Source organism: Antechinus flavipes, chromosome 5 (genome assembly GCF_016432865.1).
Source record: "Antechinus flavipes isolate AdamAnt ecotype Samford, QLD, Australia chromosome 5, AdamAnt_v2, whole genome shotgun sequence".
NCBI classification, from domain to species: Eukaryota; Metazoa; Chordata; class Mammalia; order Dasyuromorphia; family Dasyuridae; genus Antechinus; species Antechinus flavipes.
This window is the reverse complement of record NC_067402.1, coordinates 270,448,570-270,468,289: the sequence shown is the minus strand read 5'-3', so window position 1 is coordinate 270,468,289 and position 19,720 is coordinate 270,448,570. Positions and strand designations below refer to the sequence as shown.

Genomic DNA, 19,720 nt, shown 5'->3' with positions numbered 1-19,720 from the left:
CAAGTAAAAAAAGAAATCACATTATCTGAAAAAAGTGTTTAGCACTGAAACAAACTTTTATATAAAAATAGCTTGATAATCCAACATTAGCCTGATTTAGCTTTGCTAATTGTTATCTTGTCATTTGTAAAGAAACATAAGAGTACAAATCTTTATTATCTATTAAGAACCTGTATTAAAACATTAGTAAACATGAATATCTGCCTTTCCCTGCACATGAAGTATAGCAAGTGCTTTTTAAATTATCATAGAAATCCTTTATAAAATCTTGAAATCAAGGGACAGGATATATAGGACCTTTGCCAGCTGCTGATGCCCAGGACATTTATCTGCTTATACTCACACAGAATAGCCCAGTTGTAACTGCATATTTTGGCAGCTGGGTTCTCAGTGTAGAGAGTGCTGGGCCTGAAGTCAGGAAAAATCATCTTCCTGAGCTGTGTGACCCTGGGCAAGTCACTTCACCCTGTTTGCCTCAGGTTCCTCATCTGTAAAATGAACTGGAGAAGAAAATGGCAAACAACTCCAGTATTTTTACCAAAAAATCCCCAAATAGGATCAGACATAATGGAAAAATGACTAAACAAAATAAATAAATAAATAACATATTTATATGGATTATCCATAGGATTAGTTATTTGAAAATTATGAAATACTACTGTAGCTTTTAAAATAATATAAAATGTTTTAAAACAACTCAAAAAAAAAATCATTTCAATCAACAAACTCTGGCTTGATTTCATTATTTAAAGTACTATCCAAAGTTGAAATTAAAAATTTTTTTCAATATTTTAAGAATTTTAATGGAGTGCTTTCTAAAAACAAATTCACAACTTGTTTTCATTTAATTGTTACTTGGAAAGAAAAGTAAGATATCTTGGAATTTCTGAATATATGAGATAGGAAAAAGCATGTCATTCTTAGTGAGTTCATTGATAGCTTTTTTTTTTTTAACAGAAACTTAATAATGTTTATGCTCTTATTGTAATAGCAAATTGAAATATGTGCAGAATTTTTTCAGTCTTACTTTATTCTGAATTCAAGAAATAAAACAAGCATTTCAAAACATAATAAAAAAAAATGACTATCTAAAACTCAAATTTATTATGCAGAACCTGCTATTTCTCTTAAATTTATAATAAAGTTATCAGGTAACTTTTCCCCTCATTCTTTCTTCCCTTTCCTGCTCTCCTCTAGAGATGGCTATACAATTATGTGTATGTACACACACACATACATGTAGTAACTCAATAGTTAATCTGTATGTTTGTTTACAATAATCAAAATGACTCAGTCACACAAAGTTATTCTTAAAAAATAATGCTATTACTATCTACAATGTTCTTTGGTTCTTCTCATTGCACTCTTCATTACTTCATGCAAATTCTATCCCTTGTTTTTCTATCAACTTATATTTCTTATAGCACACAATCACATACTACATGAAATTAAAAACGTAATCAATGCCCATACTATACCTGGCCATTACCATGACCAAAAGGAGTACTGGATAAATTGGTAGTTATGCTGTGCAAAATAATTTCACCACTTATAGATCCAGAAGCAATGTAGCAATCATTCCAATTAAATGTTACACAAGTTACTTCATCTTTATGATCCTGAAAGATAAAATAAAATAGAACAATGCCTAGAATTTGTATTTGTCTATTTTTTTGCTGCTTGCATGTCCTCCTATCTAAAAATTATATAAAGGCTAGTGGAATATCTATACAACAGTGAATTTTCTTTGAATGGGGGTTAAGCAGAGGCAGGGGTGGGAGAAAGGGAACAGTTAAAAATACATTATGGGGAGTGTTGTACATTTCCTTCATTTCAAGAAAAAGTTCAGAGCTAGAGAGATATGGGAGCAAATTGGCACCAGAAATTATTCATGATACAAAAGCAACTCACTATCATACAGCTAGGACTAGATTAATATTAATATGAAAAACAAAAGCCATTACTCCATTTTTCTATAACACTAATTAAAAAGCATTTTTAATCATTATATACTAGGAATAGTACTAACTGCTGTAGACACAAAGATGAAAATGAAACAGTCCCTTCCCTCATGGAGTTTGTGTTTTACTGAGGCACATGTATACAGACAAGTAAATGGAGTGGGAAGAGTAGGCCTAGCAGCTAGGAAGATGAAGGAAGTTAGGGTTCATGAACCTATCACATCTAATTCATAAAGGTTTTCTGAGCATCTTGTAAGGCTCACTACTTATGTTATATGGCTTGCAGGAAAAAAGGGGCATATAAGTAACAGAATTGAAAATATAATCCTAATTTCTCTTCAATTCAAGTAATACTCTCCCATTCTCTCTCCCTCTCTACAATAAATGTATATATCTAAACAGGGTTTTATTTTATCACTTCCAATTTAAAAACAATCTATATCACACTTCTAGAAAGAGCTTGTTAACTTTCCATCATAGAATGATGTGTATAAAAAGTTGATGACATCCCAATCTCAGCTAAAGAGAAAGCCATTCTTTTTTTTTGGAATATTCATTTTCCTAACTATAGTGAACTGACTTGATGACATCATTGTTATCTATCTCATTTCCAAGACAAAATGACCACTATAAAAATTTACCCATTGGTATTCACATAGATTTTAGTCAATTTTAGAAAGTTAAAAACAACAATAACAACAAATACATTCCAAGTGTGTGTTTGTTTTTTAAATGTAAAAAATAAATAACAAAAACCCAGCAGTAGAAGAATATCTTAGAGGATCTGAGTCAAATTTCTAATTCTGATGAGGTATTTGAAGGGTCCAACAACAACTGGCATTACTATTCCCTCTCTCATTTATTCAAAGGCTCTTTCTTTTCTTCTTTATTAACTTGGTGGTGACAGCAAATAATGCTTTAATAAGCAATGATGGGATGATTCATTTTATTCAAAACAAGAAATTTTTATTGTAGAGTTAAAATAGGCATACAAAAGAAAAGGCTTAAATGTGACAATAATTAATAACTTTCAAAAAACAGTATGAGAAAAGTGAACAGGAGGGTTTGTGTCTAGAGAATTTTATTAATATCTACTTCTTTACTGAGTCTCACAAAACTAAGAAAAATCTTAGTTTCAGATCAAATGCTAAAAGTTCTTAAAAAGCAAAACTTGGTTACTAAAGCAAAAAGAGAAAAACCCATGATTTCTCTGAGAAGTCTATAGTTGACAAACTAAGATAAAAATAATTTCTTACCTTAAGAGATCGATGAAGTCTCTTCGATTTTAAATCCCAAATATTAACAGTGTTGTCAAGGCCTCCGCTTACCAGATACATAGATGTGGAGTTTAAGTTTATACATGTCTGCTTTTGCTACAAACAAACAAAACTCAAAATGAGCACACACATAAATTCAAACTACTATGCAATTAAATAACAATGTTCATTGTAAATTAACCCAATTTCAAGTTCTTTTTGATTGGGGGGAGAAGGGAGAAATTTTTTCAGTAAATCAAGACCACCAACTCCAAGATTTTTGCTATTAGATCCCAAACATATACTGTATCACACATACAGCAATGACCTCTGACCTTCTGAGGACTTGTCTACTCAACTAGTTAGCATGTATTAGGCTCCAACTCCATTTTCCTGGCTCTACTTTATAGCAAGAACACACATCGGGCAGTACAGGAGGTTTCAACAGCCCATCGCGTGTTTTGCCAAACTGACACGCTATCAAAAATATAATTTCAATGGATAACTGAGCATTAGATGTATCACATATTAAAGATCCAGAAGATCTCAGAGATTTTTTATCTATTTTTATCTATGCCTTCTACTTAGGCCATTCTGACATTTCAATGCCCTATAGGCCAGAGTCAAGCCAGAGAACCAGGAACAGCTTCCCACTGAATTACAAGGTAAACATATTATGTTTTTTAAAATCTTGTCATCAGAGAGGTTTCTTTTACTTATGATATAATAAAAATAGGAACTCTCTTTTTAGTCAATAGATCATTTTTGTTAATCCAGGGTATTATAGCTTATTATATTCAGAATCTTTCTCCCCTCAAGCAACAGAAGCTTCCCATGACTTAGGTAAACTCCTAAACTCACTTTCTGCCCTGCCCTATCCTCTCATGCTCTCTGCCTTACTACCAGAGGTGTCAAAGTCAGGTCTCCCTACTGCAGAATTTCTCGTATTATTAAACTATACAAAAATTGCACAGCATTCCACTCTGCTGGCCTCAGGGCTCAAGACTCTTACACACTTATCTCAAAAGGTTTTTTGTGAGTTAGCCTGGGAACCTGATCATCATTTACATTAACGGGCCAAAAGGAAATAGAGTTACAACCAACCGACTTACTAGTGAACCTTTGGAATACAATTCATTTCTACAATGGACAGCATCTTAAGAGAAATGAGTTGCTTTGTTTGCTTGTTTTAGGAAACCAACAAGTTCTTAAGCCTGGTTATGGAATGTCAATATATCTGTGAACATACTTTTAAGTGCCTTTGACTATAATAATCAAACCCTGATGAGCCTATGAAGATTTTTATAAGAAATCTTATAAAATGAATAAAAAGCCTTGAAGATTAACTGAAATCACTCCATTGGATAGGAAAGGGCTTCCACCAAAAAGTTCATCTTTGATAGTCTATTGGAATGTACAAGAGAGATACTCAAATATCAAGTTATTTACAGTTAAAGGATTCTCAGATAAACATCTTCTAATCTAGATGCAATAGCAGAATTTTATAGATGCCAAAAGGGAAACATAAAGGAAAGCACACAGAAATTCTACTCATATAAAATGGAAATAATTGTGGTATGCAGAAGAACTATTTTGAAATGTGTGGCCAGGAAGCCTCACATTCAGAAGTCTTATTTGATCTTTATCAATAATTTTTGCCATCAGGGTCATTAGCCTGGTTCAATTCATCAGTTTATTATGTGAAGCAAAAAGATAAGATGGAAAGAACATGCCATGGTATCACAAGACCCGAGTTCAAAATCCACAACTAGGTGCCTCCCAAGGCTCAAATAAAAAATTATACCAAAAGCCCTTTCTCAACTATAAAATGATCCAGAGACATCAAGTATTAACTACTCTGTTATTCTTCCACTCAGACCCTCCTCCAATTCTTCCTCATGTAACAAAAATGGCTCTGGGTCCTCAACTGTTGTGCCAGAGGAACACAAACAGACTCCACTAAACCAGAAGGCCTCTGAGTAGGGGCCAAGTGAAAAAGGAGCTGCCCAGGAACCCATCTAGTTTAAGATCAGAGAAACTCAAAATGTTGTCTACAAAGTGATGGGGTTTGGGGCCTCTGTAATTCTTGAATCCAAATTGCTAAGGAAAGGCTACAATGTTAGATGGGGTAAAAAAATATCCACAGCAACGAAACTATGGATTCTTAAAGCATTCATCTTGTTAAATTCTTGAACTATTAGAGCAAGCAAAAACTGTACTAACTAATCATGGATGTTCTTCGTTTGATGGGCTCAAGAAAAGCTCTCTTTTTACTTTACAAATACAATTAACCAACTTTCCATGACTAGGACTTTGATCTTCATGGCATAAATTTTCTTTCTTTGTCATGATTCTGTATTCTCTGCAAATTAGAACTACAATAAGATTTTCTGGAGGTCAGACAGCTTAACTTCGGAGGAAATTCAATAGGTTGGTCAGCTCCTGTTTAAATGTATATGAAATAAGTCAGTGTGTATACAGGCTTGTACATAAAGCCATAAAATATACATTTTACTATCATTCCAATTCAACAACATGTGCGAGGTTCCAGAGATAAAAAGACAAAAACAGTCCCTGTTAGTAGTAACTTACTAAAGAAATAGAATATATACATGGAAGGACAAGATAATTTTAGGAAAAAGCAAACAGTAGAAACTGAGGGAAAAGACAAGAGGGAAAGATCAGTAGAGTTTCATGGCAGAAATGGTACTAAGCTGCTGATGTTGCTAAACTTAGCTAAGATGCTAAGTTGAAGGATGTTAAGAATAGGACAGGCAGAAGAGAGAGATGTAGTCATGGAGAATGGCCAAAGTGTGGTGGCATACAGCAAAACAGTTTGGATTATAATGAAGAGAAAGTAAAAGGAGTAACACATGGTTGAAAAGGTAGCAAGAAGTCAGATTGTAGAAAACCTCAAAAAATAAGATGGGACGTTTGATTTTGAGTCACTGAAGCTTTTGAGAAAGCAAGTAACATGAAACTTATGTTTTAAAAGATTGTTTTGGCCATAATATGGAGGACTGCCTGAGAGAGACGAGATTAAAAGGAAGAAGATTAATTAGGATGCACTACATTATTCAGAAAAGAAGTGAAGAAAGTCTGCTCAAGAGTGGCTGTTTAAAAGTTTGTAAAAGTAAGGTCAGAGATGAGAGATGTTGAGGGGGTAAAAGCAATGGCATGGCAACTGATTATTTATGAGAAGAAGGGAAGAAGAGGGATAAAAGAAGAAAAAGAAAATTCTTAAGGTTACAAACCCAAATACCTGGAAGAATGCTGGTATCTTCATCAGAAGGAGGAAAATTTAGAAATGGGTTTAAGGAGTAGCAAACACAAGAACAAGCATTGATTAGACACTATCATGGGATAGACATTATACAAGACAGCAGGGACACAGAGACAAAAATGAAATTGTCCTTCCTGAAGGAGCTTATGTATCATCATGGTATATGTGAAGTATGTGAAGTACAAATTAAACTATGAGGTATGTTTGTGGGAGACAATGAGTCTGAGGTTCAGGTGAGACTTCTAGGAGGAAAAAATCCAAGAATCACTAGTAATAAGGAATTGGAGGTTGGGTAAGAGATGTGGACCAGATATAAAGGATTCAGAGCCATTTGCAGAGAGATGATTATTGAGCCCTTTGGGTAAAATCCTATGTGAGCAGCAAGAGAAAGTTTACAAAGAAAGGAGGCTGTGGGACATGGCTGTATGGGACACCCACTCTAAGGGACCATACAACAAATGATGTCCCAGCAAAGGGAACAGAAAAAAAAAAATCATTAAACAGATAGAATCAGAAAACAAAGGCGCATTAAAAAGGGAGGAGGGAATATGCACAGGAAGATAGAAAGGGTAGAGAAGGGTAAAAGTTGCAGAGAGGTCAAGGAAAATCTCCTTGTCTATTATATTAAGAACCTGGCTACTGAAGGTAAGCCCTAATCAGGATGCTACTAGGGATGAAAAAGACATCTTTTCCACATGGCCATTCAGAGGCCATTCTTTTCATCTAAAACTATTCCAACATCCAGGTATTAACTATAGAGATGTTTTAGTTTTATGTACAAAATAGACACTGCTAGATGCATCTTGACAAGTTAGCTTATCCTAAGGAACAGAGAAGAATTGTTTGTCGGGTGAGGCTTTATTAATGTGATTAAGAATTACAATTACTAGATTTTTAAGAAGTGGGATCTTGTACCTCCCCCCAAGATTTTTCTAGCAATGAACATAATTTCTGATGCAAAAATAAGATAGCTGGTTAAATAAATACATGTTGTTTCAAGTATGATATTTAACAGAACATGTAAAAAATATTTAATATTTTCAGTTTAGTTTATATTTTAAAAGATAATGTCTTTAAATATTTGCATAAGTTTAAGGCTTCAATTGATTCAAAGTTTTCAAACATTTGCCCATGTGGATAAGGGAGAGTTAACTGGCTATAAATGAACAATCTGCCTCAGAATTCTCATTCCAATATTTATCTGGCACCTGCTCAATGTTATGCACTGTGCTAGGCAACAAGAAAGCTGAAAGATAAATATAAAGACCCTGCCCTCAAGCCATTTATAATCTATGAGGTATCTTTTACACCTACATGAACAAATAATACAAATGAGAATATATATGCATAAGAGGGTCCAGGCTATAATATAAATGAGAGGAAATCATTATCAATTGTGATAAACCAAATAAGGCTTCATAGAACAAGTGGTTCTTTAAAGTGTCTTTGGAGAATAATTCTGATTTCAAAAAAATGGAGAAGGACATTTCAGGCCCTTTTCCAAGAGTTAAAAGAGACAGGAAAACATAAAATATCCAATATTTAGTTGTAACAGAGTTCACTAAGAGAAACAGGCCAGGTGTTTTCAACTTTATCAAGAAGGCAATGGAAAGCCATTCTAGATAATGGAAATGTGATCAGATGTCCATTAAGAATGTAAGATAGTCTACTTTCTTAGGACAGATTGAAGTCCAGGGTCATTTGAAACAAGAGACTACAACAGTAATCTAGCCCAGTGGCAATAAGAGCTTAAATATGGTGCTGGTCAAGAAATACAAAGAAGGTAGAACATAATGGCAATAATAATGTGATGACAATGACGATGACAATGATAGCTAACATTCATAGAGCCTTTACTATCTGCCAAGTAATTTTATTGGGAAGTAGGTATGATCATTATCCCATTTTATAGATGAAGAAAATGAAACAAATAGATAGAAAGTGATTTGCTCACACTCACACAGCTAGTAAATGTCTGAGGCCACATTTGAATTTAGGTCTTCCTGACTCAAGGTCCAGAATTCCACTGTTGCCACGTAGCTTTTCACTAAGAGGACTAATGGGAGCTTATTTGTGCCTCTCAGGAGTATTTCATTCTATTTTATTCCATATACCAGTCATCTCCCATGCTTCATAATATCCTTGATGGCAAAGTGCTTCCTAAGTTGGTATTCAACCTTATGAAAATACCTGAAGGACATCAAAGTGACTGGGCCCAGGATCATCAAGCTTTTAAGTATCAGAGTCAGGATGTAAAAACATAAGTCTTTCTAAATCCAAGTTCAGCTTCTTCCCAATGCCAAGCCACATTTGCTTTTACTGGCACTCAATTAATGGTTGATTAATGGATTATGGGGATCCAATGGTACAAAAATGGCAGAGAGATACCATATAATGAAGCATATTCACTGATTATGGCCCCCAAAAAAGTTCTTTGCAAAAAAGTAATGATATACTTTATAGGTACCTACCAGCTTCTAGTTATCTCTGCTTTTATAAGAGATATTTCTCCCACCTTCAATCAACTTTTTTGGCATAGGTGGCCAAGAATACAGATTTATGTTTTCTCTATCCATGAGTCTAACTAGCCTATTGTTTACCACAAAAGTCAGCAGAAAAATGTTGACTGACCTTTAAGCCAAACTGGGTTATACAGAATGGCATTTAGGCTTCTGAAATGTATTAAACTGTTTATTCCACTGCCTAGAGATTATGGTAATTCCAAAGACTTAAAAACAGATATAACAATATTCTAAAAACAGTAACAATAAAACTAAGCAAGGCAGTATTATCTTAAAAGCCTATTCTATAATCCAAACAAAATCAGGAAGAAACAAGAAACCTCAACTAACAAATCCCTTTGGAATATTGTTCTTTTTAACAAAGCTGCACTGAACATAAAAGGCAGGTCCAATCTTCCTAGCACTACATTAAAGGTGATGTAGAAATAGAAAAAGCAGGATTAATTGAGATAAGGCCTCTTGGAGGTGAACCAGAGCCAAAAGAAAGGCTGAATTTCCAGAGTTAGGACTGCTTGATCTTTTGAGAGCCAAAAAGATACCCCAAGCATGTTCAGTCTCCTAAAACAGTCACTGGGTACAAAAAATCAGAGGGCCTCAGTGTTTCTCAACTGGAGGGAGAAAGAAAGCAGCTTGACTGGACAAAGGGAATATAAGCTCTAGAATATGTCACTGAACCTTTTTTAGTGATTCTTCCTTCTTATAGGAAGCTAAAAAAGGAAGCTTATTATTATGGAATATTCTTTTAACTAAGAAGTTTTACATTGTAGTATATTCATTGTTCCTAATGAATAATAAACTACTTGATAAACAATCTTTGCAATTAAGTGCAAATATCATATACCATAAGGAAATAAAGCAAAGGAAAAACCAAAGAATAAAAGTCAGGAATACTTACCCCTTCTGCCAGTTCTAATAGTGGAACTGGTTTACATTTGCAACTGGAAATGACTATTTTATCACCACTGGCAGATGCAGTCACCAAAAAATTATCTAAATGAACAGTTATGGAATATTGAACAATACATGAAATTCTACTCAAAGTTCATTTCTAAAATACTTTTAGAGCAGAACCAAAATCTGGAAAGAGAAAGAGCTTTTTAAAATTAAATTTGGAAGAATGTTAAAAGAAATATCTTAAGAACCAGTAGGCTGGTGCTTTTTAAAGTTGTTCTAGTAAACATTATCATTTCTGGTTTTACTAGCACTTGAAAGCATTTATAAATCAACTTCTCTGACACCTCCCCCTCCCTTTTTTTTTAAAGGCAAGTCAGCATTTCAAATTTTCTCTCTAAAATATCACAATAAACTCAAAAGACATAACAACTAATATTAACAATACATCTCATCTTTGAATTTGGGCTCAAAACAAATTCTAATCCCCTTGGCTGTCCCATAAACAAAAAATTCCACCTCTGGATATTCTCTCTGGCTGTCCCTTCTAGATCTGGAAGACTTTCCCTATTCCACTCTGGCTACTGACTTCCCTGGCTTCCTTTAAATCCCAACTAAAACTCCAGCTTCTACAGGAAGCCTTCCCCAACCCCTCTTACTTCCAGGGCCTTCTCTCTACTAATTATTCCCTATTGACTCTATATATTGCCTGCTTTATATACATTTGTTTGCAAGTTGTCTTCCCCAATAGACTGTAAGCTCCTTGAGGGCAGGGGCTATCTTTTGCCTTTTTTCGTATTACATTCCAGCATTTAGCACAGTGCCTGGGCACATAGCAAGCAGTTAATAAATGTATATTGATTGTCACATGACAATAAACAGAATAAAGCATTCTAAACTATATTGTCCTATTTTCCCCCATCAGAAAGATAAAATAAATTTAAACCATTTCTGAGTTCTCTTCTAAGAACTGAGACTAAATAACCTGGTAGAGAATACAGAAAAGATGCTAATCACCGTAAACATTAAAACAACTTAATTTTAAGATGAGAAAGAATCACTACATCTTTCTTCGTTTTTTGAGTGGGAAGGGCAGCAGCAGAAGGCAATAGGGGATTAAATGACTTGCCTAGGGTCACATAGCTAGTAAGTGTCTGAGACAGGATTTGAATTCAGGTCTTCACGCTGGTTGCTCTCTCTATGCATTGTGCCATCCTACTAAATCTTTCTTACCAAAATGGAATAAGAAATGAATAAACACAAAAAACAATTTGGTTAAGCATTTTTAAAATCACAAGTAACAAAAATTATAAGATATAAACTATAAAGAAAAATGAGAATTTTATTTTGCTTGCAAGCAATAAATGAAAGTCTCATAAGCTTAGAAACACTTTTTTTTTTTCCTTTTTTGGGAACATTCAAAGACTATGTCTAAATAAAATTAAGAGGGAGAAAAGGATTTTTTTTTTTTGTACTCTAGAAATTCAGTTATATTGCTGGGAGATTATGTGTATTCTTTCACATAATAATGTGTACAAAATAATTAAGATTCTGCCATTGCTTTGCGATTTATTTATGCAGTTAGTTAGACTAAAAAAAAAAATATTCCTTCTTAAATGAATGGATAGTATTTTCATTTGGGGCTAAATATTAAATTACTGGAAAAATTTTCCTCTTCTTACTTTCTATTTCTTTTTTTATCCCAAACTTTCCCATAAGGAAAAGGATTAACTGCATGTATATAAAGACATATGCATGTATACATATATGTGTATGTACAAGTATATGTACATCTCTGCACACACATACATATATATATATATATAAATCCCTTTCTTATTTTCATAAGTCAATAAAAACATTATGATTGGAATGACAAAGCTTTAGATAGGAATCTCGGGCATTAATTGTGTTGACAAGCCATTTAACTGGTCTTCATTTCATCTAGAAAACAATGAGCTTAAACCATTGGTTTCTAAAGTACCATTCAGTTCCAAATTTATGGTCCAATTAACAAGAAAAATAATTTCTAACCCACCTGGCAACATCAGTCTAGCATATGTTCACAGAATAATGAATTTATTTTATATTTGAGATCTTTTGGCACTATATGTAGAAACACTGTAGTATGGATTTTTTTTTTTTTGGGGGGGGGGTTTAACTTGGATTTCTTAGAAAATTAGTTTAACAAACTAATAACCAATGCTTAGAAATTCTTGGAATCATGAAAATACTAGTATTAACTGGAAGATGAAAAAGAGTTCAAAAGGCTCATAAAATGAATAAAATTTTCTTAATCCAATAATTGTTACTGAAGTAATATCTTAATCCAATATTATAGTTAAGATTCTATTTCTTTAACATAGTATCTTGAGAAAGTCCTAGGAATTTTTTTTTTTAATATTTAAAAACTCAGGTTATCTATAACAGAAACTGCTTGTAGCAGTATTTTAAAAAGTATATTAAAGGTTAGGATAACTATGTCACAGAAAACTAAATAATGTATTCTTATTTCAACCTTCAGGACAAATAACAAATGGGTACAGTAGACAAGAAGATACATAGTGTCTGACGGCTAAGAAAATTGAAATCCAAGCAAAATTCATGATGTAGGAAATAACAGGTTACTTCCATTATCCTTATGATCAAAGATATTAAAGTTAAAAGATACCAAAAGGATTTTATAAAGCTTGGCATAAGTACCTTAAACATTTTAATATACTTTTGATAATGGAATTTTGCTATAGGAAAACCAACTGTTGAATTTCAGCTTCTCCATGAGAAATTGCATTTTCAAATTCCTTGTTGTCATAATTAAACAAAGAAAGGAATGAAATCATTTATTCAAAAAGCCCCCTTTTTCCTTTTATCTATTTTCTCCCTTTTACCTTTCCATACATAAAAGTGCTATAGCAGAAAGTATACTCAATTAGGAAACAAACAGAGTTTCCAATCTAATCCCTATACTAAGTCTTTTCTGAATCTCACTTTGCTCATCTGTAAAATGAAGTCTTACAAACTGGGGAATGGCTAACCAAACTGTGACTCATGGATAAAAAGAAATGTGATATTGTACCACAAGAAAAAGTGAATATGAAGATTTCAGTGATGCATGGGAAGGATTATATGGACTAATAATGCAGAGTGAAGTCAGCAGAACCAAAAAAAGATTGCAATAGTATAAATTGGAAAGGACAAAAAAAAAAAAAAAGCAAACCCAGAATGTTATGTGACTTAAATGATCGAACTTAGTTATAGAGGAAAAAAATGAAATGCACATGTGCATACACACACAAACACAAACATACATATATACCTTTCTCTCTGTTTTGCAATGGTAGAGGACTATGGATATGTAACATGATATATGCTGTTAACTTTGGTGATGTGTTAAGTTTAATTTTTCTTTTTTTCTTTTTAAATTCATTATTAAAAGGGATGACTATCTTGATAGAGAAAAATATATTCAGAAATGAAGGAGATTTAAGAAAAAAGAAGTTATCAATAAAACTTCAAAGAAAAATAAAGGAATTAGAACATAATGATCTTTAGCTCCTTCTATTGCTAAACATTCTCATATTCTGATTCTAATTATTTCTCCTAAGACAAAGGAGATAATCATGTGAATTTAGAATCCTAACAGACTAGTTTAGACTGCAACTTTGTACCAGTTTAAGAGAGACATAACTTACCTCCAGTCAAAACAGAAAAGAAAGGAAAAGTTCTAAACAGAGCAATTGGATGAAACAATTAGACAACTTTCCACCTCTTCTAGAGTCAAATCTTTATATGTCTTCATTATTTTGTTTAAAATGCTGCCAATTTCCAGACAGAAAAATCTCAGTTTCAAGGGGTTTGAGATCATCTAGTTAAATGTATAATTCTCCTTTCCAAAATCCTTTTCAAGTATTTTTGGGAGGCAGTTCTATCTATAGTTCTTCTTTAATGTAAATCAAAACTTGCCTTCATAAAACTTATGTCCATTGGTCCCTTATCCCTTCCAGTGTCAAGCAGGGTGAGACTAACCTCTTCCACAGTAGGACCCTTCAAATATATAGAGAACTACCATATTCTCCTTCTAAATAAGAGGCTTAAATGGGGGGAAATTACATCTTTATTTTCACTAACCTCTAACTGAAGGAAAACATCTCTTTTAATTGTGAATGGAAACAACAAGTATTATTCCAAGGAAGCCTTCACTTGCTAAAGGGAATCATGACACATGTAAAAGATTAAGGAACCATATTTTAAATTCTCTTCTCTAGGCTAACCTATCCTTAGTGCTTTAAGCTGATCTCATTTATCCTCAACCCTCCTCTCCATTCCCTCAGAATAGATGAATTGTTTTAACAAATATCTGATTATATTTTGAATTATTTTACTTCTGAAAAAAAAAAAAACCCTCAAATATACAATGTTCTTATGAAGTAAAGGATACTATTGCTACTCCAACACAAAGAGCTGATTCCAAGTGATGATGAATGAGGATTGAACTGCTCCACCACAGTCATAGAGGATGACTCCCATATTTTAATATCATCCCCCGATGAGGCAAATCTGATGCTTTCTTGCATGACTGCACCTACAAAAATGTGAAACAATGTACAAAAAAGCATACTGAAATGAAGTTGATGTGAACCAAATAACTGTTTCCCCTCCATAAAAGAATAACAATCGGATCTCATTATCCCAAAATCTCAATCACATGGAATATAGCAGAATACCAGGAATCCATATCATTATTATACAGCTTAACATTTACTTAAGAGTTTTACAATTTGCTGAGTGCTATCACATACATTATCTTATCTGAGTCTTTAAAAAGCAATGAGAATTATATATCCTAATGTCATGAAATTGAAGGTCTGAAAGGTAATTACTCAGTGACACAGAGAAAGCACAGAAGGAACATATCTTAGGGTTTAGAGCTCAGGCCATCATCTGACTCAAGGCCAGTGCTCTTTCCACTACACTACACTGCCATCTCAGTGAGCCTCTAATGAACTCACACAAAATAACTTTACTATTCTTTACCATACACACTTTATATGTCTCAGACCTGGGATTCAATACTAAAAGTGGACCTCAGAGGCTATGTCCTATACAGTGTGAGCTTCTTGAAGTCCAGGACTGATACATTTTCTCTTTGTACATAAAAAGCCTTTCCCCAAGTGAAAGTCAAAGTAAACCTGTAACTAAGTAGGAATCACCTCTAAAATCATGGTAGTTAGCCCACCTCTATCTGTGAATCAAACATAGGCTTCTGAAGCACATTCCACCAGGAACAGCCTAATGTAAAGGTTGTTACTTGCATGATCTTGTCAACATCTATTCTCTGTACTTGCTTCTTAATTTCTAAAATGGACTAAATTATTTCTAAGGTTTCTTATATCTCTGACACCCGTGATACCAGGTCTCCCTGAGGACAAAGAGCACATCCTTTTAGCACAGTTCCTGATACATGTTAAGAATTACTGAATTGAACATCTGTTGGGGGTCACCTCCAGTAAACAGGGGTTGCTTCCCCGTTTAGAAGCAATCCTGAGTTCTTTAATTCAATAAAGACTTCTCAAATGTCCATTCTTTGAAAGGAATTGCAAACACCAAGGGGAAATAAAAACAAAGATGAAACAAATCTTTTCCTTAAGGAGTTAACTTTTACTGGAGTAGGGATGATATCAGGGGTGAACTGGAGCCAGCTCAAACCAGCTAGCCGTTGTTAAATTTTCATTGTGAACATCTGCACATTGAAAATTAACAAATAGCGTTGAATTTATTTTCATTTGTTTCATAATGTTTCATTAATTGTCTGGACTTAAGTGACAGTGAAAACAGTAATGCAGATTAAATTTTAAAGATTGTTACAAGTACATCAAAGAGGGAAAGCTTGTTAAACATTTACCAGCACATCACTGAATGACACAGAAATAAAATATTACAAATACAAAACAAAGTTTTACAAAGTAATTTTGAGAGAGAAAAAATGGGGAAAGGGGAAGGATGCTGGAAAGGACTTCTTACAAGTGGCATCAGGGCTGTAAAAGCTTGGCGACTAACCACCACTAGTAAGACAGGGAGGCAGCGAATGGAAGTTTGTGAAAAGGAGTCATATGAAGGTTGCTGCTATGAAGCACAAGAGCTGGGTGAGTTCCACCAAGTGCAAAAGGCATCCTTTGATGCCCTATTTCTGAAGATCATTAAGTTATACAAAGCAAATATGCAAATTTGAATAAGAAAGCCCCCAGTGTCTCTCATGTGCTGGGCACCAGAGAATATGGAGACAAAATCATCCCAGTCCTAAAGGAACTTCCCTTCTACCAGATGACTCTTCCTCAGGGAAGTACCCACCCAGACAATGAAAACACCTTTCTGAAATATTCAAAATCCAATTTCCTGCAGAGGAAGTGCTGAGTAGTCAGTCATAAAGAGGCAGCCTATGATATGGGAAGACCTACCTGCCTCTGAGCTCGCTTATTGGCTGTAAGACTAGGGATACACCAATGAGCCTTTCAATGCCCCCCAAGTAACTCTCTAAAGAAGTAACCTGTTCTGTAAGGTGCTAGCAAGGAGATGTAGAGAGCTCCTACAGAGCAAATCATAGGATTAAGATCTGGAGTGGTGTGGGACCTTAGAGACCCTCAAGCACAATCCTCTCATTTTAAAAATGAGGAAACTAGGGTCCAGAGAGGTAGCACTGGGCTTGGAGTCAGGAAGACCCAAGTTAGAATCCAGCCTTTGACAATTATTCCCTGTTCAGCCTTAGGAACCCATTAACCTCTCTGGAACTTCCCTCATTTATAGAATGAGGGGACTGGACTAGACCAGGTTCTAGATCTCTGAACCTATGAATCTGGCAAATCATTTCACTTCCAAGGTCCAAGTTAAATCTCATCTGTCAGATGAGGAAGACCCATGTCTAGAACTTCTCCCTTCTCATCTTCCCTGGCCCCCTTCTAGTTCCCACTTTCTACAGGAAGCCTTTCCTAATCCCCTCCCCCTTAATACTGGTACCTTCCCTCTGGGAGGACCTAAAGCCTAACCAGTCTACATTTGTCTGGACAGAGCTGTTCACTCATTAGATTGTGGGCTTCTTGTGAACAGGAACTGTCTTGGGTCTTAATCTGCAGCCGGGCACTCAGTACAGTACCTGGCACATAGTAGGTGCTCAATAAATGTTACCCATCATTACCATCCTCAGGACTTAGCCTGTGCTTGGCACATAGTAGGCTATTAATAAATGCTACCTACCATTATTATTTCCCCACACATGATAGGTCATTAATACTACCTATCATTATTTCTAGCACTGGGCCCAGTACCTTACACATAATAAGCTATTAATAAATGCTATGCATCATTATTTCTGGCACTGGCCCAATGCCCGGCACATAGTAGGTTATCAATAAATGCTATGCATCATTATTTCTGGCACTGGCCCAATGCCCGGCACATAGTAGGTTATCAATAAATGCTATGCATCATTATTTCTGGCACTGGCCAATGCCCGGCACATAGTAGGTTATCAATAAATGCTATGCATCATTATTTCTGGCACTGGCCCAATGCCGGCACATAGTAGGTTATCAATAAATGCTATGCATCATTATTTCTGGCACTGGCCCAATGCCCGGCACATAGTAGGTTATCAATAAATGCTACATATTATTTCTAGCACTCAGCCCAATGTCATGCACATAGTAAGCTATTAATAAATGCTATCTATGCTAGCCCAGTGCCCGGCACATAGTAGGGTTATTAATAAATGCTATGCATCATTATTTCTGGCACTGGCCCAATGCCCGGCACATAGTAGGTTATCAATAAATGCTATGCATCATTATTTCTGGCACTGGCCAATGCCTGGCACATAGTAGGTTATCAATAAATGCTATGCATCATTATTTCTGGCACTGGCCCAATGCCCGGCACATAGTAGGTTATCAATAAATGCTATGCATCATTATTTCTGGCACTGGCCCAATGCCAGCACATAGTAGGTTATCAGTAAATGCTATGCATCATTATTTCTGGCACTGGCCCAATGCCCGGCACATAGTAGGTTATCAATAAATGCTACATATTATTTCTAGCACTCAGCCCAATGTCATGCACATAGTAAGCTATTAATAAATGCTATCTATGCTAGCCCAGTGCCCGGCACATAGTAGGGTTATTAATAAATGCTATGCATCATTATTTCTGGCACTGGCCCAATGCCCGGCACATAGTAGGTTATCAATAAATGCTATGCATCATTATTTCTGGCACTGGCCCAATGCCTGGCACATAGTAGGTTATCAATAAATGCTATGCATCATTATTTCTGGCACTGGCCCAATGCCCGGCACATAGTAGGTTATCAATAAATGCTATGCATCATTATTTCTGGCACTGGCCCAATGCCCAGCACATAGTAGGTTATCAGTAAATGCTATGCATCATTATTTCTGGCACTGGCCCAATGCCCGGCACATAGTAGGTTATCAATAAATGCTACATATTATTTCTAGCACTCAGCCCAATGTCATGCACATAGTAAGCTATTAATAAATGCTATCTATGCTAGCCCAGTGCCCGGCACATAGTAGGGTTATTAATAAATGCTTCCTACCATTTTTATTTGCACTGCTTGGCCCAGTGCCCGGCACAGTGTTAGTTTTATTATTATCATCCTCTTTGCTTAGTCCAGTGCTGGGCACATAGTTGGCACTTAATGTTAATTTTTACGATTATCCCCAGTGCTTCACCCCACACGGAGTGGGTGGTCAATAAATGGTCCCTCCCAGCTCTAAAGAGTCCCACGCTGGCCGAGACAGGAGGGAGAGTGGTCACTGGCCCAGCCCTCGGAGACTCCTCTAGACCCCCTCTATCTCGACACTGGGCTGGCCCCTAAGCCACCAAGGAGGCGCTTTTATTTTCCCACACTTGGCACAGTCCCTCGGGGCACTTCGAGACCAGGTAGTTTCAGCTTTCGAGGCTTCAGGAGTACATCACAGAAGGTTAGGGGGAAGCTGCCGGCAGGACCCGCTCTGACCCTCCCCGCCCCCACACGCACTACCGCGGGGGGAGGAGAGAGGGCACTCGGGGACGAGAACGCGGCTGCGCCCGGCAGGAAAGAGGCTGCACCGCCCCCAGCCCCGCGCCGGGACGTCCAAGCCCCGGAACCTCAGCAGCCCGGACAGGGGAGGAGAGAGTCACGGGATGGGCGAGCCGGCGGGCAAGAGCCCACGTCCCTGCCCGGGCCTCACCTTTCCGTCGCCGGGGCTGAGAATTAGGAAGCCGGCGACGGAGTCCGCAGTCCAGGACCCCGCTCCAGAGCGCGACTTCCGGCTCCCGCGCGAACCGATTAAAAACTTCAGGGATCGGAAGTCCCGCCTCCCTCTCGAGCCCGCGGCCTCGGTTCCGAAGTGGCGCGTGCGCGCTCCGGGCTGGGGCGTGGCGGCGCGCGCGCGGCGTTGGCGTAGTAGCGGGGCTGGCTGGTCAGTCACAGGCGCTGCAGGGCGGACGTATTTTCCGAGGGCGCGGGTCTCCCCAGGTGACCTAACCCGGTCACTTGTCCCACCTGGGTCTCAGTGTCCCCATCTGTATAACGAGGAAACGGGGCTGAATAGCCCAAGAATATCTCAAACTCCGCAAATTTAAAATGGAAATCATTAACTCCCTTTCCCCCAAAAGAATCAGTCAACAGATCAATCAGTTAGTTAAACACCTACTGTGTGCCGGGGGCTAGACGTAGCAGAGAAGGAAATAATGGACAAAATGGAAATAAGATTTCTTCCAAACTCACTCATTTTTCAGTCGAGGGCA

At 36.4% G+C, this 19,720-nt stretch overlaps 1 protein-coding gene across 2 annotated transcripts in view; it reads right to left on the bottom strand.

Moving 5' to 3' along the window:
- NEDD1 (NEDD1 gamma-tubulin ring complex targeting factor) overlaps positions 1-19,282 on the bottom strand; it is a 66,306-nt gene extending 47,024 nt beyond the window's left edge. Inside the window, exons 1-5 of one of the 2 annotated variants that reach the window (XM_052001301.1) lie at positions 19,162-19,282; positions 14,352-14,495; positions 9,918-10,012; positions 3,218-3,334; positions 1,479-1,619 (exon numbers count right to left, since the gene is read on the bottom strand). In XM_052001301.1, coding sequence (XP_051857261.1) covers positions 1,479-1,619; positions 3,218-3,334; positions 9,918-10,012; positions 14,352-14,487 — 489 coding nt within the window. In that variant the 5' untranslated portion in view covers positions 14,488-14,495; positions 19,162-19,282. The remainder of the gene's footprint in view (positions 1-1,478; positions 1,620-3,217; positions 3,335-9,917; positions 10,013-14,351; positions 14,496-19,161) is intronic. The other variant, XM_052001300.1, reaches the window with a different exon arrangement.
- Between the last annotated feature and the right edge of the window lie 438 nt (positions 19,283-19,720).